Source organism: Mycteria americana, chromosome 1 (genome assembly GCF_035582795.1).
Source record: "Mycteria americana isolate JAX WOST 10 ecotype Jacksonville Zoo and Gardens chromosome 1, USCA_MyAme_1.0, whole genome shotgun sequence".
NCBI lineage: Eukaryota > Metazoa > Chordata > Aves > Ciconiiformes > Ciconiidae > Mycteria > Mycteria americana.
Window position 1 is genome coordinate 75247491 of NC_134365.1, and position 22584 is coordinate 75270074.

General features: G+C 35.7%; 1 protein-coding gene across 14 annotated transcripts in view; it reads left to right on the plus strand.

Moving 5' to 3' along the window:
• C2CD5 (C2 calcium dependent domain containing 5) overlaps nucleotides 1–22584 on the plus strand; it is a 69187-nt gene that overhangs the window by 32696 nt on the left and 13907 nt on the right. For 9 of the 14 annotated variants that reach the window (XR_012776324.1, XR_012776325.1, XR_012776326.1 and 6 more), the window contains exons 10-16: nucleotides 8146–8260; nucleotides 11333–11521; nucleotides 13207–13398; nucleotides 16239–16425; nucleotides 17439–17603; nucleotides 17922–18062; nucleotides 21029–21092. Coding sequence is in view for 11 of the 14 variants with exons in the window: in XM_075506390.1 (XP_075362505.1) it covers nucleotides 8146–8260; nucleotides 11333–11521; nucleotides 13207–13398; nucleotides 16239–16425; nucleotides 17439–17603; nucleotides 17922–18062; nucleotides 21029–21092 (1053 nt within the window). In the remaining 3 variants the exon portion in view is untranslated. The remainder of the gene's footprint in view (nucleotides 1–8145; nucleotides 8261–11332; nucleotides 11522–13206; nucleotides 13399–16238; nucleotides 16426–17438; nucleotides 17604–17921; nucleotides 18063–21028; nucleotides 21093–22584) is intronic. The other 5 variants (XM_075506484.1, XM_075506413.1, XM_075506432.1 and 2 more) reach the window with 1 other exon arrangement.

Genomic DNA, 22584 nt, shown 5'->3' on the forward strand with positions numbered 1-22584 from the left:
CTTCTAAGTGCTAAGACTGAAGTTCCTCAATATGCCTTGTTTCTTATAAAGAAATATCAGGTGTGTTGGGTTTTTGTTTTGTTTTGCTCTTTTGGTTTTTTTTTTTCCCTGGTTTAGTTTGTACTTTGGATTCTGTTAGTGCAATTTGTCTTTGATCTTTTGCACTAATATTTTCAGTGTTTTTTGTAAGTTTTTAGGTTTTGGTCTCTCTCATTGCGATCTCCTTGAGGTCCTGAACTCACTCCAGAAGGCACTGGAGGAAAGGCTCCTTGGACCCAGAAGTTTAGAGTGCCTTCTCTGACTAGTTTGTCTCAAAACAAAGTAAACAGTTGTGATTGTATAGAAATAATGAATGCAGAGGTTCTGTGAATGTAACATGTAAAAGCCTGAGGAGTGTAAACAATGAATAGGAAATGCAGAGGCAGTATCAGTTCCTGCCAAATAATGCCATCCCATTTTCTGCAGTTGTGCAGTGAGGTAGACAGTCTGTGTGGCAGTCAGCAAGAAAGCGGCAATCTTGAACATCTATCTGTGTTTGTTGAGAGATTAGGTTTTTTTGTGTTGCAAATTCTGTATGTTTCTTTCAAGGACTGTGTTAGATAAATTAGTATTATTGTTGCTTGTTTTAAGGTTCCAGCTAGTTTGGCTTGTTTAAAGCTTTAAATCATACTTGTTCATTTTGTGATACTGGTTATAAAATAGGTAAAATGTGGTTTAAGAAGACCTGTCTTGTTACAGCATAGTGTCTCCAGCTTTGGGTGATATCCCCTTTGTTGCTGTCATTTGAAGATATCCTTTGAAGATTGCTCATGTTTCAAAATAGATTGTATTTATTGTGCCAAGATGACAAAGCAACAGAGAGCTACAAGACAGAATAAGTAGTTTATTACCCAGCAGCTCTTCAAAGTGGCAGACCTTGCCCTTGTTACTGTAATAGGATCAATTAAAACAGATTCCTAGATCTTCTTTAGTGTCCCACTCATCTTATGATTAGAGGAACCTTGTGCACAGCTGTGAGGACTTTACCATTATAGGATGAATGACTGATCGAAATAATAACTAAAAGCTGGAGTGACAAAGTTACATATTTAGGCCTAGCACATTAGTTTTCCTGAGGCAAATTAATTTCTGATATTTAACATTTTGTTATGTCTGGGCAGTACTTTTGAACTTCTATAATTCTAAGGAAGTATGGTGAAGTTTAAACCTTTATTTTTAAGTGTTATCTTAATAGTTTAATTTTTAATATGTACATATATAAATACTCTGAACATTTTTTTTATTCAAACGCTGTATCTTTTGATTGTGTTTTAGTTTTTAAAAAACTTACTGAAGTTGTATCACATGGTGGTTTCCTTTAGCTATAAATTAAATTATTACTGTAGTTTTAGTAATATTGCAGGATATTTTTTTTTAAAGGTGATACTTTTTTGCAGCTTGGGCTGTTCCTATTAGACCTTCATCTATGATTAAAAGCAAAAGTTATAGGATGTATTACTGTTATGGCTGTGTAGTTAATGCTTGGTGGTATATGCAGCAGATCTTGTTGAAGCAGTTTATGGAAAACTATTGCCTCAAAGATTACTTTTAATATTTAGAAAAAGTTAAATTATTCTGTAGTCTGTCCAAGTGATTCTTGCATGTCTATTCTTAAGATCAATTAGATATGTAACTTGCAATGTGTGACTGATAGGCAAAGTGTAGAACAGTGGAGGTCTGCCTTTTTTTAGTGTGAAAATCCAATTAGTTACTCTCTCTTTTTAACCTGGGACATTCTGTTTAGATTAGAACAAAGTTTAGAACAAAATTTGAATTAGTTTAGGTCACAGTGGACTATATGAGATATTGTGTTTAGTGATGTCAGCCATAAGACTTACAAGATGCTAATCTTTAGGTATCCGAGCATTTAAACTGTTCCAAGGAATATTTACTTGTGATGAGGAACAAACGCAGGGAGACATTGCAAGACTTGCTGTCGGGGATGTTGAGGATATAAAGTCATTTAGGAATATATGGCTGAAAGAGTTAGCTGATTGGAAGTTAAGGTAGGATTCCAAAAGCCAAACTTTGAATTAGGATTTTTATAATTCCTTTTTAGGGGTGAGATAGGTAAAAACATCTCCTGATCAATTTTATAATTCCTTAATGGAAGTATAATTCCATATGTTTCTGCCTAAATGAGAAATACATTCACCCATATCAGAGATACAGAAGCTGGGGACATTCTGTTAATTCTGTTTCATACTTAAAGTAACTTCATTTTTTTTAATTTTGTAAGAAAAAACAGAGTATTCTCTAGTCTCCTAGCAGTGATGTAGGTTTTTTCATGGAATTTGGAATATAAGAAAAAATTCAGGAGTTTTGATGGGAATGTTACTAAGAGGAACACTGCGCCTCTTCTCCATCTTGGGGTATATCTTGGTATTAAAGCTAACACTCCACAATAGTGAGCTGCCACTGGAAGGAATGATGTTGCTTTTCTCTACAATTTCTGCCATGTGCTCTTGCAGTCTTCTAGTGGTCACATAGTGATTTGGCTAGACTGACCCAATAGAAAACTAGCCCTGCAAATGAATGATTTTGTGTTCAATCAGCCAGCTGAAATATCTCATCCTGTAAAAGCATGAAAGCTGGATGCAGTTTTAATCCTAAGTGTTCTTAAAATTGTTTCTCCATCCAAACTTAAACCTGCTTTTTTGCACATTCAGCAGTTTGGGCTTGAGAAGTGAGATACATACTTTTTGACCTCATCTGGCAGAAGAGCACTGACTCAGTACTACTCTCCAGGCTGGATGTTTTGTCTATAGTTTAAGCTTTGTAGGAGTAAGTGTACCTGTTCTCTTTGGTGGTGTGGTTGCATTGTTTTCTGCTGTTTTAGTGTACCTTAGTTTTCATTTGATAAATCCCAATTATCTACTTCCTTCAGTTGCCATATCATAAGCAAAGTTTTCATTTTCACATCTTTTAGTCTTGATGAATATAGGGAGTGATTTTTTAAAAAAAGGATGGAGTGGCTTTGAAAATCTTGTGAAAGTTTTAGGTTAGTCTGTTGTAGGTTTAGTTATTTGCTACCCAGGTTTTGTGTTTAAAGTTTACAGACGAGAGAATTTGGCTTTTTGTACACTTATTTAATTGTTAAATATTTTAGAAAGATGATAGGAAATTTCAATATTTATGGATAACCATAGAGGATTAAATTAAACCTCAAGGTCCAGGGAAGGGTGCTTGTAAACCTAACAAAGGTGTCTCTTAAAAACAAAACAAAACCAACCTACAAAGAAATCCCACACTTTTTTCTGTATAAGCTGATTAATAGCTTTTAATGAAGAAGATACAGGAAGAAGGGGATAAGGAAGGTGTGGATAATGGCTCTGCCGAGTAAAAGACTCAAAGATTGAATTTGAAAGAATATTATTCATGTCTCCGTTGCCATTTTTGAGACAACAGAACAATGAATCATTTGTAGGTTGTGAAAACTTTCATAGTATGATTGTCCCCCTCATTTCAGAATGTTACATGATAAATGTAAATATTTACTAGATTATACAATATTAAAATAGGTTGAAATGAATCATGCAGTTCCTACTTCAGAGTAATTGTCTCGGGATCTTGAATATGATTTGTGTAATCAAGAGACCATTCTTATTTTTTCTTCAGTTTTTAAAAATCTGTTTGGACCTAGCATAATGCAGATTATGTCTAAATCTTGAAAGGCCCTGTACAAGCGAACCTCTAGCAAATAACTTTGGAAAAGTGTTGCTTCTTATGAATCAGAAAGTATTGATAGTGTCTAGGGTTATCTCCAGGTGAAAGATTAGGACAGGATGTTGTCCTATTGACAATACAGCCTCATAGAAGTCAACCTCATATTTTGAAGGAAAGAGATAGGTGAATTGGTGGTGTATGGAACTGGCTCAAAGAACATTTAGGGCACAAAATGAAGAACATTTAGGGCACAAAATGAATACAGTGCTGTTTGTATCTTCTAAAGCTGTTTAATAAAATAAGTTTGGAAAGTTTCAGTTGGAGGAGGTTTGAGTTGGCACGATTTTTATAGAATACTGTTCTGTTGACAACATTGTTTCTCAAGTCTTCAACGCTAGAAACAGTGTACTTTGCTTCCACTTTGTTATAAATATCATGCCAATTTTGAAACATTAATAAAAGTAGCTTTAATATTCAGCCTTTGGTTTCCAATAAAGGGTGCATAACAGCAGTGTAATTTTTGCAAACTTTTTTGCTTAAAGTTGTAGATAAACCTTGCTATAAACTACTCAGTAGATTTGCTAGAAGAGCTTGTGATTGAGTGCTATGTATGCTTGCCTTTTTGCTTCCACCTAGATTCCAGGGCCATTACTTTCTGTAACCATTTCAGTGAGCTGCCATAGTTTTCGGTCTGTACTGTCACCTGATCCAAGCATGCGCCAAAATACCCACCGTTTCTGGCTACTGTCTGCTGAATCTGCTTTGCAAACCCTTAGTTCTTAAGCTTTTGCCTTAGCAAAAAACAACAGACACTCTTATGGAGTGTACTGGACACATGCCATCCTGCTTCCCTAACTCCTCTAATTGTTTATGTAAATCCTTAGCTTTACTAAACTTGTAAATGCTACAATGGCATCCCCGTGTGAAATTGTGTGGCTCATGTGTCAAAAAAGGCTGCTTGTTAAAATATTTGTCAGAAGAATATGAATGCTACATATTGCACTGCATTCAGTGTTTTGTATCAATTTATTATTGCAATGTCATGGTGTTTGATTTTAATTGTAGACAATCATTTTGTGTTTTAATATGCAAAGGTAAGTTTATGTAAATGGTGAACGTACAGTATTTATATATAAACATACCGATACATATTTTTGGCCTCTTTCTGGAAGAAAAAAAATACTCAAATGTCTTAAGCAGAGGACCCAGTCTTCTTTACAAACAGTTGTTTATGCATGACTCGTATAGAAATTTTTGAACTTGTGCAATGAGAATTTGTTGGATTTTTTTGAAAGATATTGGGCCTGAACCTATTAACACTGAAGTCAATGGCTGGAAAATCATTCTTATCTCTAATAAGAATGAAAATGATCCATTATATTACTGTAGTTTTGTTAATTCTGATGTTGAACCGATTCTCAGAATAAAGGGTTAAATGTTGCTTTAGCAAGACATAGTGTTGAGGAACCTCACAACAATATGTGCTTTCCATTATGATAAGGCGTTCTTGTAGATAAGTTAGGTTGAGAAGATTGTGTTAACACTCTTAGGAACTCGTTCCTAAACCTTAATTTAAACTATAAATTTTTGTGTAGGAAAGTTAAATGTTTGCATACAGTTTGGGACCCGTCACTACTGTTTCTACCTTTTCTGTTCCCCTTAAGCTTGTCTGTTCCCTTTCAACATTTCATTCTGTTTCAGTTTTTACTGTGGCTACATACCTTTTCAGTTTCATATTCTTGTTTGTAATCTTATTCTTTATTCCACAGCACTTTCCCTGTTCATCCCCAGTCGCTTCACCTGTTGCTCACTTTCAACTCATTCATCATAACTTCACATTTTCTTGCACTTTTTGTCATAGAAAGGTGACAAGTAGGAGCAGTTTTTGCCAAATGGTACCTAAAGGTGTGAAGAGGAAGGTGATGGTTTAGTAAAATTGGCTTTTTCGTCTTTATGTCTAGAAAAAGGTTACTTCTCCTTTGCAGGTGTTTTTCTATGAAGTACAAGAATTTGTGTGGCTGTTCAGTCAATGGTTATAGCCAGCTGCCTGTGATCAAGTCTAATTTAGCAAGAATTGTTCTGCATAGTCAGTGAACCACTTTTCCAACTACTTACACTTTTCTGTTATAGAGAGAAACACACATTGATAAGCAATCTTCTTGTCAGTGATTGGATGGGGAAGGAGGAATTGGTCCCAAGATCTGTGTCCCTTCCACCATGAAGAGTTAGTGATAACATTTACAGGATGTGCTTGTGGTCTCACATCTCCCATACAGCTCTCCATTTTGTCAGATGTTGTAGCCTTTGCCTTAAAATGGATTTCCAAAGTTGCTCCGTTCACCTACCACTACTGCCATTAACTGGTGGCAGCAATCACAGCCTCTGTTCAGACAGAGGTGCACTCGCAAAAGAGAAGACATTTGCCTGCCACTTTCCTTTGTGTACCACAAATGGTTCTCATAGCTGAGCTTGGGAACTTCAGCCCTATGATGTGATGGGTTATTTCTGCATGATTCTCAGCTTTTGAAAGCTGAAAAGTGGAGACCTTGCTAGCAGGTACTTCAGCCATCTGAGTCAGGATTACTGTGTATCATCTCGATCGTTTGATTTTCCCAGTCAGTGAAAGTGTTTAAACAGTGTTTTCACGTTGAGAAACAGCAGAGAGCAGTGCCTCAAGATTCTACTAGTAATGCATTGAAACCTGCTGAAGGTGAACTCGGATATAATGGAACATAATTGATATAGTTCATGAAAACCCTTAGTCTGTTTTGTGTCTTAATGTGTATATTTTTGTCTTGATTGCGGAGAACCTTCCTAAGAACTTTCACTGTAGATTTTTTTTTTTTCCTGTTCAGAGCTCATTTCTTAAAGCAAAAGTTGGATAAACATCAGTCTGCATACCCAAGGCTGCTGTTAGTCAGTACAGTGCTATGAGTTAAACAATCATTAACATCCAAAGTTAGGTATAGTTGCATATATGTACCTCTGTGCTTTTTTTTAATTAGAAAATTATCATTAGTTTATTTTAGAAAGCTGAAAGCCTAGTTCTAAATGAAAAGTTGAAGTAAATTCATGAATGAATACATCTTGCCGTACAATATTTTTGTTTCAGTAAATTTCAAAATATGTGTATATCTTGCATCTTTCATTTTTGTTTGTCATGTTGTCAGAGAACCTAGTGTATGATGTAGGGTTATCATACACTATATTTATAAATATTCCTGATAGTACAAAATTGGTTCCCAATGAATCTCAGGTTTTGACATTGATATTTTAAATTATGATTCAGCAAGGAGATCTCAATGGCTAGAAGTTTGTATCTGTGCAAAGTTCAGCTGATTTCAGTGAAATTGTATAAGAATCTTATCTACTCAGAATCGTTTATAGCATCTGAGTGCTTATGGTTTGTTACTGTTTTCCCCCTTATTTTATGTATCAACAATTAACATAGTGTTCAACTAAGTTCATTGGTACAGGTAAGCCATTTTGAAAGAAGAAATAGTTGACAAACTCTAATTGTAAACAACATTACTCGTTGACTTCGTATGTAAAAAGCTTGCGAGATGAGCTTTAGTTCTGGGAAACTAATTGCTGAACAGTTAAAATAAATGGATTGCATAAACTTATTCTAGTAGCGCTCTCTTTTGCATTTTTAATGTAGTATTCAAGAAAAGCAGGTAGGATACATTTTAACATATAACCTCAAAGACAATAAAGGTAACTAGAATCGGGGGGGGGGGGGGGGGGGGAAGGTGCGGTTGCCAGGATACTAAAGCAAAAAAGCATCGACAAATACATAGTCAACATACATCATGTACTTCTTAATGTTAATGTAGAAGTAGTTTCAAATACCTATGGCTTCTCAAAGTTAGGAGTGCTGAAATAAGGACCACAGAGCTATGTGTTTGATCAGTGATACAATCTTGAACAAATATTTTTAAAATCTGGTTAACAGAACTGCTTGCAGTAGGAAAAACTGTTGAGGTCATTTCAAAGATGTCAAGTGTATACCGAAGTATGATACTACTTCGTTACTACAAATATGGTTTCATTACTACTACTACTAGTTTTTCAATGTTACAGAATATCTGTGATGCTTTGTTGCAAGTTACATGCTGCTCTCATGTTGTTGGAAACTGACAGTATGGTCCTCAAGTGGGTAGAGATTGGAACAGTATCTACAGTATTTTGGTGTTATCTGTCATATGGACAACAACAAGAATGCAGTAATTTGTCAGAACCTGTTCACATGGGTGATAAACAAGAAAATTAATGAAAAAGCCCCGTTAGTGTTTGCTTGAAGTGCGATAGCTAGGAAATAAAGTGTCCAGATACAACAAAACACTTGAATATGAAAAATTTGACTTTTCAGATTAATTGCATGAAGCTTTATGTTGACATAGTGCAGAATAGTGAACTGATTTATACTTTGTCTTTCAGATGAACCAGAGACACGAGATGCATGGTGGGCAGAAATCAGACAAGAAATAAAATCCCATGCCAAGGCATTGGGTTGTCATGCTGTAGTGGGCTACAGTGAATCAACTAGCATTTGGTAAATCATGATGATGATTTGATTTTCAAAATGCCACAGAAAATTTATTTCATCTTCAGTGGATTAAAAATGATGAACTATTTCAACACAGTTGTTGGTACTGTCTAGTATACCTACTTTGGAGAGTTTGTTAAAGTAACTTTCTGAGATTTCACTGTTGTGCTGCCTTTTTTTAAAATATGTTTTGGTTTCGATTTTTATTGGGTTTTAAGTTTTTTGTAATGAACATTACAATTTTTATTTTTAAAAAAAATTTCAAGCCTACAGATTTGCTTTTGTAGTAATGATATTAAGTTGTCTATGAAGTTTTCTAAACCTAATCTACCTAAATAGTTAAGACTGTTCCTAAAAGTATATGTATTGCAGTTTCATTATTGGATAATGTCGTGGTTTAAACCCAGTCAGCAACTAAGCATCACACAGCTGTTTGCTCACTGTCCCCCCTCTCCCCCCATGGGATGGGCGGGGGAGAATCGGGAAAAAAAAAAGTAAAACCCGTGGGTTGAGATAAAGACAGTTTAACAGGACAGCAGAGGAAGAGATAATAATAATAGAATGTACAAAACAAGTGATGCACAATGCAATTGCTCACCACCCGCTGACCGATGCCCAGCCCGTCCCTGAGCAGCGATTGCTGCCCCCCGGCCACCTCCCCCCAGTTTCTATACTGAGCATGAAGCCATATGGTATGGAAGAGCCTTTTGGCCAGTTTGGCTGCGCCCCCTCCCAGCTTCTTGTGCACCTGGCAGAGCATGGGAAGCTGAAAAGTCCTTGACCAGTGTAAGCACTACTTAGCAACAACTAGAGCATCAGTGTGTTAGCAACATTATTCTCATACTAAATCCAAAACACAGCACTATACCAGCTACTGGAAAGAAAATTAACTCTATCCCAGCTGAAACCAGGACAGATAACAACTGGCAGACCAGTACTTAAAATGGTAAACTTAAAAGTTAAGGCACAAGTTCTTTACTAGGAATGTATTAATTGTAAGTTACAGGAGAACATGCTGCCTGATAGGTCTAGAATACTTTAGGTGTAAACGTTCTATATTTCTTTCTGCAAAATGCGTGTCATTATTTTTATCTTTCAGTACTACAGTAGTGTTTAACATTTTAAACTGCAGCTCTGCAGTAGTCTTTCTGAGGTTGAATTCCCCAGCTCTGCATCCTATTCAGGCCCAAATTCCAGTGTCTTAACTGTATTTGCTCTGGCTAAGAAAATTCCAATCTTTTTTATTTTGGTGGCTTAATGTCAAACTCTGTGAGAGGCTTGGAGATTGGGAGAAATAATTTGGGATTCATCTAATTACTCATCCTTCTCTCTGGCCCAGGAAAGGTTGTGTCTCTTTCTAGCTCCAGAAAGTAATCTATGAAGAGCTCCTGTTGGGGCCAAGTATGTCTGATTGGTATCAAACAGAAAAGTGCTCTGGCTCACTAGTTGTTTTGAATTGCTTTAGGAAAGTAACTGAAGCAAACTCAGACACTTGAATTTATTTTCTGTCAAGTTGGTTTTGCCTAAATACTTTAAAGAAAAACACTAAGGATTTGCTTTTTTAAAGAGAGAAGTTGGAAGAAGTTTCATTTTACTTTGCAATTGATAAGTTGAAGAAAGAAATAAGTTATACAGTGCTTTCATGAGTGCACACCATCTGTTGGTAAAGTAGTAAGATAACCAGAAATTATCAGTCTGAAAGCCACAGCATTGATTGCTTCACATCTGTTGCTCCTTCACATTTATTGCTTCATTGCAGGTAAAAAAAATCACCACCAAATATATTGATCTTTCACAAAACTTGAAAACAATTTTTGAAAGTCAAGTGCTTGTGCTAGTAGAGTAGGAAAACAGGAGAACTTACTTTACAGGCAAGGCATGGTTTATATTCCTTCTGCTGCCTTGTCTGGTTATGTCCTATCTTGCTCAGTGTATTAAAGACCATATTTACCTAAGAATTGTAATGTGCAAATTTTCATTGCTGAGGGATGAACTTGCACTAAAAATGGAAGGTTTATTCCTTTGGCTGTCAGTCTCCTTGTAAAAAGCATGAATATTTTGGTTGTGGGGTTTGGGTTTTTTTCTGCCTTAACTATGGGGAAAGAATGTAGAGAGTATGGATATGCAGTCAGTTACTGGGTTATTTCACACTTTCACTTTGCTTAAGGAATTTAATGTGGTAGTATTTGATCATTGATAAAATAGTTTATTAGAGTTCCCATGTTTACTTGCCAGTTCAGCTTTATTCCATGCTTAAAGAGCAAGGCTCTGTCTGTAAGTACTGGTCTGCCAGACATGTTATATATGACAAATTATTCTGGAAACAGGAACAACAAATTAAAAAGGCACATGCATAATTCTAGAAAATGTGGGAAAGCTTTTCTCCATGTTTTTTCCAATATAGTATTTTAAGTACTGAATGTTAGAGATTTGTTTCTTATTTAACAATTTCAGAAATATTAAAAGCTTTGTGATCATAGTTTGTACTTCTGAGAGCTTTCTCTGCTAAATCATGAATATGGTCAGTTAATTTACACGCTAAATGTACCATTATTGTAGTTGTTCATAGTCAAATTTTACTGTTTTGCTACTTTTTATCCTCCAAGAATCACCCTTGTCAGTGTTGTGTTGTAACTTCATTTTGAGAGTGAATGTTTATAAGATGATGAGGCTCTCAACTTCCATTTTACTGTGGTAAATAATTACGCCTTGTTTTTTTTTAATGTTTCTTTGCTTTTGTTGCTTGCCTGGATTTCTTTGCATTATTAACCATAGTATTGAAAACCATACTTAAACCTGGTTAGCCTTTGTGATGTTATAGCATATTATTTATCACACTGGGCAAAGCTCTTTAGTCTTTCTGTTCAATCCTTCTGCATCTCTTACTTATACAATGCTTTAAATACCAGTAGAGGATTGTTTGTGAGATTTAATGGATAAAATTGCACAAATGCACAAAATCAGTAGTTATATTGAATTCATTGAGACTTTTGTACCAGCCTTTTAATCTAATAGTTTTAAATAAAAGTAGCACTAAGTAGTAGGAATTCACTTTGTTGTAATTCTTTTCTCTTATAGTGAAGAGGTCTGTATTTTGTCCGCGTCTGGCACAGCAGCTGTACTGAACCCTAGGTTTCTTCAGGATGGCACCATGGAAGGCTGTTTGGAACAAAGGTTGTCATGGCAGCCTGGCTTCTTTTCCATAGGGTCAGAGAAGGGAGAGGTTGATTTTTTTCCTCAGAGCCAAGATAGTTCTTCTCTATTAGGGTAGGTTACAGTGTTACAGTGCAGGATGCGGGACCAACCACTTTACTGCTTTTCACTAACAACAACAACAACAGAAGTAATGGAACTCTGCACCAAATTAGATATTCTGTTTTTATTTCTAACAGTCTGAATAAGGTAACACATTCGACTACTAACCACAGATCATAACTCAGTTTTTTTCTTTGCTGCTCTTCAGGTATCTTTCTCAACTTTATATCACACTATAAAAAATGACAGATGTATGATAAATTACATAAGCCAAAACCTGCTATGGCTGTAATACGTGTATATATGCTCTCTATATACTATTTAAGAGCTGTATGGGAGATAAAATAGCTTGGTTGTAAAACAAAGATGGTGTCAGATTTTTACAGAAGATGTATGTTTTAGTTGAAGTTTATGAACAAAATCATGAAACTGAAGGAAAAACATGAAGTTTCCCTTTGTTTCTGCTCTTGCAAATAAAATTTGAAGAATGAGTGTTGACAAACAGTTATTTTTGGGAAAAAATAATTAGATTAACTCATGCATATTGGTAATTTATTATGTGTTCATCAGGATAGTCATCAAATATTTCAAGGGATTATTGTAGTCATAAGTAAGGCTATTTATTACACCTTAGCACTTGCATTAGTTTTTCCATAATAACCCTGCCAACATAGTATTATTTATTATTCTTTTACTTTGTTAGCAGGAGGCCATCATCTTCTTGTGTAGATAGACTTTTGAAAACTGTAGCCAGAACAAAAATATTTGTTTCTGTATTCACTATATCATGCAGAGAAAGAAATGTCATGTTCATAATGTGAAGAAAATGGCATTTTTATCAAAATACGTATTTCGGTGCTATTAAGAGTCTTGGCATAGCTTAGAAATGCCAAAGGATGGTAAAACAACTAAACGGGACAAAGCCCATGTTTGAGACAAAATGTATTTGCCAAAGTTTGTGATAACTAATGTTCCAAATCTGTCAGATTTGCTTAGGCATCTCTTCAAAATTCACTGAGAAGGATTGTTTATATGAAACAGAATAAATTTGCAGTGACACAGTTAGCCTATGCTTTCCTTGTTTGTATTTTTATAGTGGTCATTCCTGGATATTTCTTATGGGGAAGTGGGACTAAGTGTTCCAAGTGAATAACAAGTTTTACCTAATACCTTATCTTAGGAAATTATCTTGCTGTTCTTCTTACAATGTTAATATATATTGTGCTGCTTCTCAGTAGGATGGTTGGTGTGTTGTTTATGTTCTGCTCATTAGGTTTGTGTAGGTTTTTGGACACAATCCATGAAAAAGAGACTTTTAATTGTATTTGGTACAGCAAATTCTCTGTACAACTTTTGTACCATGGACTACATTTAGAAATCATAGTGCCTAAAGCCAGCTCAGTAATGTTTTAGTTTTATAGAAATGATTGGTCATTGTATATACTTTTTCTTGATCCCTGCATAACAAGTTTCAACGCAAGTTTTATTTATAACATTTTAGCTAGTAGTGTGCAGCCTAATTTTATTCTTCTAATTCATAAAATGCAATACTTGTCACATTGGTATAATGGAGCAGAGTATAGCTGCAGTGTATGATTTAAGGAGGTATCTGTAGGTGTTTATACACGTGTGTAAGTATTGATCATTGTTAATAAGATGCAGATGTTTTAAGTATGTTCTCCATAATGTATTTTTAGGATTGAAGAAGCTTCACCACCAGGTTGTGGATTTTGCCATATACCATATGATGAATTGAACATGCCATTCCCTGCTCACCTCACTTATTGTTACAACTGCAGGAAGCAAAAAGTTCCTGATGTTCTTTTCACCACGATTGATCTTCCTGTAGAGGCAATAGTTATTGGGAAGGGATGTCTTATTCAAGCCAGGTATCTATCAAAATGTTTTCTTAGTAAAGTTTTGGAGATCTTTGAAATAATTTCTATTGCTAAAATCCAGTATGTCATCAAAACTTAAATTTTTATGTTGAATTGCTAGGAGTTAGTGGCAGTGTACTAGGGTAGAGCAGGAGAAGGACAGCCTTTCTCCTGCCCCTGTGTTACGTGTCATGTCTGTTGATGGACATCTGGTAACTTACCCATGTTGATGGACATTTGGTAAATGTTATGCCTTTTTTTAATGCCTATGGGAATTGCTGTATTTTGTTTGCCTGGATGTAAGAGTTTTCATGCTTTAACTTGCTGTGTGGGGCTGCTGACATGGTCGGATACAGCTGTTGCACTGGAAATTCAATGGACTGTTTAAGTCAGTTGTGTTAATTCTGTACTGATGTCCATAGCTGAACATCATCTCTGTAGCATTGTTGGCTATGTCCAGTTTATGCTGTGGTCTTTGAATTTGAATTTGGAAAAGGGAATAAGGTGGTTTACAGTGGGAAAGAAGGAAGGGCTAGCTACGTACAGTCTGTATCAGTGGCCAACTACATGGATAAATAACTGGTTGGATGGTTGGGCTGAGAGGGTAGTGGTTTATGGTTTGTAGCCTACCTGGATGGCCATGACAAGTATAATAGAGTCTGCAATGGGACCTGTCATGTTGAACATCTTAATGATGTGGAGGGGATGGTGGACTGCATTCTCTTCCAGTTTGCCAGTTACACCACAATGAGTGGGACCAGACAATATGATAGCTGTCCAGTTTTGTCCTCCTCTGAGAGTAAGACAGACATCAGAAAACTAGAGCAAGTTCAGTGGAGGGCCACCAAGGGATTAAGGAGCACCTGCCCTATGAAGAGAAGCTGCGGGTGCTGGGCTTATTCAGTCTGGAGAGAGGAAGGATTCAGGGGGACCTAATAGCAGCCTTCAGTACCTATAAGGAGGTTATGGAGCATATGTAGCCTTCACAGTGCTGCACAATGGGAGAGTGAGAGACAGTGGGCCCAAGTTTGAAGCAAGAGAGATTCAGAGTGGATATTAGGAAAAACTACTTACCCATGAGGACAGTCAGGCAGTGGAGCAGGTTGCCGTAGGAGGTTGTGCAGTCTCCATCTTTGGGGATTTTTCAAGACCTGACTGGATAAAGCTCTGAGCATCCTGGTCTGAGCTCAAGAGTTGACCCTGCTTTGTCTGACAGGAGGTTGGACTGGAGACCTCCTGAGGTCCCTTCTCACCTTAGGTTTTTTTGTGATCCTATGATTATCATTCTGTGACTTCTCTTAGAGCAGAATTACTGGAGCTACTGTAGAGATGTGTTCTGTGCTCCTCCTTTGATATTTTCTGTATTATTAAACTCTGTGTTCAGCACCATTGTGGAAATGGACTTTGAGTGTCACACAGTGGTCCTTGATCTGTCTCTGGAATACTTGCAGATGTCCCATTTTCTCTAGAATGATTCCTCAAACATTCCCAATCCCCCCCAAAAAAAGGAGAAAAAGACCCGAAGCTATAGTTAGAAAGATTTGAGGAGAACTTGTTACGACTGAGTGAATTACTGTGTTTTCCTGATCATGTAATAAATATGGTCCTTAGAAGAAAGTGTTGTCTGTTCATATCACTAAAATGTACAGTTGTCATGCGCTCTTTTTGAACGAAAATTTGTCACTGAAAGTAGGCAGTCATTCCACTGGTGTGGGGTTTGAATTTCAGCTTATGGGACTAAACCCAAAGAGTGAAATATGATTAACATAATACAGAGATGGGATTTCTGTGCTCTTTCTTTTATTCTTGTAAGATAAGTATTTCTAGTCTGGTTAATGCTTAAGCTGTGAGGGCAGTCGTTTTTTTCTTTATTCTGAAGTGTACCTTGAATAGCTGTTTTAATAGGAATTGTAAAAGTTCTACCAGTAGATGTAATTTCCTGTGCTTGTACCTGAAGTGTTCCAGAGGTTTGCAGCAACAGACATAGATGTTTGCATTTGGGGTCTTACTAGAAGAAAAGCTGAAAATACAAATTTTCAGATAAGACAGTCCCAAGGAGTTCTTGTAAAGAACTGACATTTTATTTTACAATTGCAGCAATCTAGAAGAATACACCTCATCGATTCTGAGGCTCAGTTGAAAAGGGCTGCAGTAACTGTCCCTTGAAATAATCTATTGGGGGGGGGGGGGGGGGGGAGGGTGTGTTTAACAAATACCAGACAACTTGCAAGAGCAAAGAAGTTGTGTTTGTCTTCAGTATTTGCTTTGACAAAAGTGAGCAGGGCAAATTATTAACAGTCGCTGCTATATGGTAGGAACATTAATATATTTAGCCAAACATCTAGTAGATGGTTATCTGGAATCCGTAGAAAACTTCTTTACATTGCATAGTTATTTGGTGCTGTCAGACTATTATGACAAAAACCCCGTGTGATGCATGTTGTTTCTGTGTGACAACAGTCCTTAAACATGTTTTAAGAAAGGAGACATGATTTCATTCAGTGATATACAAAAATACAGTATTTGTAATTTTTGTATTCTGCTTTGATAGGGAATATTTTTGAATGTTGCTGAAGGTCATGTATTGTTCTGTTTTTTAAGTTTACTTTACAGTTTCCTATTAAAAAAGAAAATGAAATTTTACTTATTGAGACTCAGTGCCTCAGTCTGCCTTGATCTTCCTGATGAGAATTTAATATTTTACAGGATTTTAAAATACATAAAAAGAAACTGATTGTATTAGGTTATACAATGAGGAAAAAAAATGAAAATACCCTGTGATCGCTTTCAGTCTTCAACAGTCCATTAAAACTGTTTATCTGCTGATGCCATGTACTGTTTCGTATTGTCAGGTTATGCCGTCTAAAGAAGAAAGCTCAAGCTGAAGCAAATGCAACATCCATCAGTAATCTGTTGCCATTTATGGAATATGAAGTGCACACCCAACTGATGAATAAACTTAAGCTGAGAGGAATGAATGCTCTGTTCGGGCTGAGAATTCAGATCACTGTGGGTGAAAATATGCTAATGGGGTTGGCAGTAAGTACAGTTTTAATCTTGGGATTCTTTTGTGTTCTTACAGTATTTTTTCAGGACACAAAGACATACAAGTGTTGTAGAATTCAGAGTAACTAGAGATATTAAAATGTCATTTTAAGAATAAATGAGGTGTCTAATTGTTGACAAATCAGGACAGACTGTCTTTCAGCACCAGAAAAAGAAGATTTGAATCTCTTGAAACTCCGTTAGAGGACAAGATTATTAGAAAGGGGATGAGAGGAAAAGAAACTTTAAATGGTTTAATGGCATAAATTATAGAAAAATGATTGTGTTCTTTAAAGGTCCTGTCAAAGAGATCCCTGTTCCTCAAGTTGCATTACAGTGCCATGACAAATAAGGTCAATTAAGTCTCTCAATAAATCTTTTGGTTAGTTGCCAACAAGAGAAAGGTCTGTCGCTTCTTCTTTGATGGCACTGAAGAAATAAATGATAGATTGGAAGTGTCTTAGAGATAGTCAAGAAATGTTCATTAACAATATTTTCTAACCTCATTCTGTCATGGGGCGTTAGAATAGTGAAGTATGCTTCCTCCTGCATCAGTGTAAGAGGATGCTTGGGTAATATTGACTGGCTTGCATGTTCTTTTGTCTGAACTGATGATCTGTTTTCTGTAAATAGAAATGGGTTTGTGTCAACTTCAGTGATACTGTAAATGGTTTGGCCAGGTTTTAAGTGCTTGAAACCATCACTTGCCTATGCAATATATACTAGGACACAGGTTTTAATTCATACTTTGTTTGGAACCTTTAGGTAAGTTAAGAGCTCCACCATGGAAAAGACCCATGAGAAGGAGAGAGTTTATTAAAAGAATAGTGGATTTTTTCATAAGTGAACAGGAGAGAGAGGCCCATTTATTATGGGAAGAGATCATGCTGTAACATACATGTCACGATGCTGTCCATTATAGCATAAGCATTATGGAAAACTTTATATGAAAATACTAGAAGTACATGCTTAAGTAATTGTCATTTTTCTTAATGACTTTTTAAAAGTCTGCAACAGGTGTGTATCTAGCAGCTTTGCCAACACCTGGTGGTATTCAGATTGCTGGGAAGACTCCAAATGATGGCACCTATGAGCAGCATATATCTCACATGCAAAAGAAAATAAATGATACGATAGCAAAAAACAAGGAACTTTATGAGATTAATCCTCCAGTAAGTAAAGTTTTTGTATTCTTAAAGCATTCTGAGTCAAACAGGTATACACCGTGTATATCCATGATTTCTTATTGACTGAATCATTCAGAACATAAGTTGTTTTTTAATAGAGGTTCTTTTCACTATATTTTGGGAACCTACTGGAATTTTCAGATCTCTTAAGCCACATATCCAAATCAGTTTATACTTCTTTAGATTTATTTCTCAGTAAAATTATTTTCAGAATGTTCTGATTCTCAGAACTGTTAACAAATTGCTTATAATTGCAATTATTTCTAACCTACATAGAACTGTTAATTTTTATATCCTTTTTAGGAGCTACCTGAAGAAATCATTGGGTCTCCCATTCCAGAGCCAAGACAACGTTCCAGGTTATTAAGATCTCAATCGGAAAGCTCTGATGAAGTTACAGAGCTAGACCTTTCACATGGGAAAAAGGATGCTTTTGTCTTGGAGGTGATAAATGTTTTCAATACTCGTTTTCATACTTCTCTTTTCCTGAAATATATATTAAAAAAATGGAGAAAATTTTTCTTACTCATCTCCAAAGACAGTTCTTAAATTGTATATACATTTTTCCATTTTGTATCAGTAGAAAATGTTAAGTATTGGATTTTGCATTGTCTCTCTTATTCTGTTTGCTTAAAGCATAGCTATATTATGCCTAGGGACAATATCTGAAAAAAGATTGCCCTGCTATTCATGAACGTGTAATAATATCTAGAATAATAACCAAGAGCTGTTAAGAAATGCCCTTCTGCCTACTTAAAGCAGCAGTCATGACTGATCCAAAACTTAGATATATTTTTATAAACATTGAGGTTCTATGTTGTCACACTTTATATTTAGCAAAGAAAAAGCTTGCTTCCCGTTTCAAAGCTCTTATTGTTATGGTTGAGTATTTAGAATTATTAGTTTCCAGAACTGGTAGTATTCAAAGCATTCAAAAAAACACATGAGTCAAGAGAGCACGTAAAAAGAGACTTGCTTTTCTGAATTTCAGCTGATGCTTTTCAGAGTTCAAGAGTTTACATCTTCAGAGAATACCTTCCAGTTCTTTCTACAGCTACAAGTAGAAACAAGAACAGCTACAGATAAAGAACATAGGCTTCTTTTACCTCTCTATTCAATAAAATTCAAAGATGTGATTTTAACTTTGTACAATTTTGAAGGAAAGGAGCCAAGTACTAAAGAAGGCTAGAGTTTTGATCATCTTCTTGTAGATACAGGTATTATTAATACCTGTCCTAGACTAAGAAAAAGAAAACAATTTAATTAAATTACAGCCTGTAATTGCAGCCTAAGGTTCATTCAAGACTTTCCTTTATGTTAAACTTCACAAATCACTGTCTTCATAGAAAATAATATGGACAAAAGATTGTAGATGGGGAGAATGAGAGAGCACTGTAACAGCAGTTCATTTGAAAAAAGGTGAGAAAGGAGAGTGAAAATGAACAGGTTGGGAGATGTTGGTGTAAGAAATTGATATTGGTTGGTGCTTCTGCTCTTTGAGTAAATTTTTGCTTTCCAGTGCATTACAGGTATACTAGGCTCAAAGTAAGTAAATTGCGAAGTCCCTAGAAGTAACTTTGATGCTAGTTAACTCTCACATTAAAAAGAAGTGAGGACAGTTTTCATGAAGTATTTTTTGCAGCTGGTCTTAACAGATTTTTGTTTTAATACCATCATCTGTGTAGACTGACAGGATTGGAATTGTATCCTCAAAACAAAAGTTATAATACATGCTCTCTGAGGCACTGTATTGAAATGGATGAGCCAATCAGAAAATGCTTTGATAAATGCAAAAAGAGTCAAATGCCTTTGTAAAAAATAGAGGATTGTGTAAGGCATAAAAAAAAAACCCAAAGACTGTTATACTGCAAGAGATCCTTTAGACAAGTTATGAAAAATACCAGAAAAACATAAGCCCAGCTCTGTTTCACTTCTAAAGGCTGTCAAATAGAAGAGAGATAGCAATAATAAAAGCTCAGCATACTTCTTCTGTCCAGTTGCCTCATAAAGAAGTTTGATATGTTATAAGCAAAGATCAGCTGGTTAAGGGCTGCATTATATACTGCAAACAGAGTTCAGCTCTTTTTTTACTGTTTTGGAGAATTCTTCCTCCTACCTTATTTATTAACTGTAGTATATGCACTTGAGGGGATAGGAGGAGATCTCCATGTGGAAGGGAAAAATGTAAGTATACTATAGTGTACTATAGAGTACATTATAAATGTTGCTAAAGTTAGCAAGAAAAATAAGGTCTGATGTTTAAGGACCGTCACTTACTGGTTTGCATTATGTCAATGTGTTGGTCCTAGAATACGCATCCCTGTGTTTTGGCACTTCAATCTTCATTTATAGAAAAAAGGACTTTTCATCTGTGGAAAAATTTACTACTGTCTTTGTTAGGAAACTGGATGTCAGAAAAAATATTCCAGGAGCTTTAGTGAAGCTTCTGACTCTGACCTTTCAAGAGTAAAATCATTGTTCACTGCAAATATGTAAGAAAAAGTGGTAAAAAATTCACAGTGATGAGGAAATGCTAACAGATGCTAGGAAGGCAATTATGAGAGGTAAGGCTCTCTGTATGTTTGGTTTGTTGTTTTTTTTTTTTAAGGAAAAAAAAGACTCCTCTTACTTTGAGAGGGAGAAGGAGAAACAAATACCTGACAGAGAACTCTTTTTAATACTGGATTTAAAATATAAACAATTTCCAAAATACTTGATAAGTAAATGTTTGGAGTTAGAGGTAAACTTGGATCTCTTGCAGATCAGTAAGGCAGAATGAACCTAAAGACACATGACACTGAAATAGTTACAGAAGGTAGCAGGGCAGATATGGTTTCAATCTGATCTAAAATAACAAAAGTCTTTAAGTAGTGGATGGAGTAGAGGTTATTTGGATAGGAAAAACTAATAATCCCCAAATTTGCCTTTTCCTATTTGATTTTCTGCTCTTTGTACTAAGCAAGGTTTTTAAAGTCCTGGAAAGATTTTTATGTGTCATTGGAATAGGCAGAGAATGATCACATCAGTATAATACAGGCTTTATGAGAGCACTAGTAGCCAAAGGTCCTTAGCTGGAGGAAAAAGTTGTAAGTTGTGTGGAACCTTGTTCAGCATTTTAAATTGTTTTAAAAAATCTCTTTTTATCATTCTTGTCTTATCTACTGCAGTTTCTGTGCGTTCTGTGCACATTGCTTTATTTTTAATACAATTTAATTAAGGGAACTATTTTTGAAGTGTTAAGCATATCATAGGCTGCTAGTTACGATTCAGAGGTCTGGTTGATGGAATCCTTTTTTAAAATCTAAACTTAGCTGCCAGATATAGATCTCTTGATGACAAAGTTTTTACATCTTTCTGAGACTTCTGACTGGAACAGCAACATGATCTTTATCAATTATTCCTTTTTCCAGATTGATGATACAGATGCAATGGAAGATGTACATTCTTTACTGACAGATGTTCCACCACCTTCTGGTATAGTTAAAAACACATTTTTCTAATTTATGCTGTAGGCTGCAAAATGACAAACCCCCCCTGTTTTTATTTAAAAAAAAAAAAAGAAAGCTCAAGAGTAAGAGTGACAATATTCTTGAAGTGTTCAGCTTGTCATTAAGCCTTTTATAGGGATTGTTGCTTATTGAAAACTGCAGTAAACACAGTATTTGTGTGGCATTTTGTAGTTCACTGATTCATGCCCTTGTTGCAAATTTGTTGTTACTTCATATGGGTATAACAATCAGATCTTTTCTACCAGTATACCAATTTCTGAAGATTTTTAGACTGAATGGCTAATCTGTAGGTTTCAGGGTCAATGAAGGTAGAAGTATTTGTAGCCTTATAATGTGACACATTGGTGTGGTATTCCATGAATGTTATTTAAAGTGAACAATTTGTCCTTACATCTCTCTGTTCAACAAGTGTGTTTGTATTTTCCTTGCTTTGTGATTGTGCCATACTGTAAATTTAAGTCTTTATGTTCACTGCATTTGTAGTCTTTGCTGTTAAAAAAAGCAAAGTCCAAAATAATTTGGAATGCTTAAATCACCCACAGCATTTTTATCCAAGTCAGTATTGGTCATTTTCTGTAGAAGGCAGTAAAGTCAAATAATAGAAATAGAGTAGTTTATAATTTCTTCAGTGTTTTTATAAATGTATTTTTAAAAAGTGTTGCAACTTGAGAACATAAAGCTGATTGAAGTGAATAATTTTCAAAATTCAATCACGAGACTTGAAATCAATGTCTTTTTACTTCAGAGTATGAATACAAGTGTTGGGGCTGCATTGCTGACAATAGAACTTTGTGTCCATTTAGTTGTCTGCATTTAGAAATTATTTAAGAATCCAACATAGGGGGAGGTGTACTGAATCACTCCATGTCTGCTTGCTGATACGGATCAGACGGGAATGCGTACTGCATTAATGTAAGAGTAAGGAAAAAAAAAAAATCCCACAGAATAGTATGCTAACAGTTCATAGTTCCACAGCATCCTGAAAGAAAGTTACTGTCTTTGTAAACAATAGCCTTTGTCAAACTTCTCTGTGCGTTTGGCTGTTTACATTTTGAGCCCATGTGCACCTTAAGTGTTCATAGAATTTTGCATCAGGATCTGTACCCATATGAGAGCCAGTTTCTTATGCTTGGTTTGTATCAGCCGCTAACTTTCTTTGGTTTTTCCTTTTTCTTATATTGGGAAGAACAGTGAAGCATGGCTTCGTATTAGTTGTCTTTATGCTATTTGTGGTTGTATAGATATCTGTCATGGCATCCTTGATGGAACAACTGGATCTGGATAAGAGGCTTATGTAGTTGTCCATTATATGGAAGTTGCTCTCTACATTTGGTCATCCTTGTCCTCCCTCTCTTATTTTTGTGAGTTTCCCTCTGTTTCTTCTGAGCACATACCTGTTTCCTTCCTAATAATTGGTATCAGTGTTTATCATTTTGAGTACTGTTGAGCTCAGAACT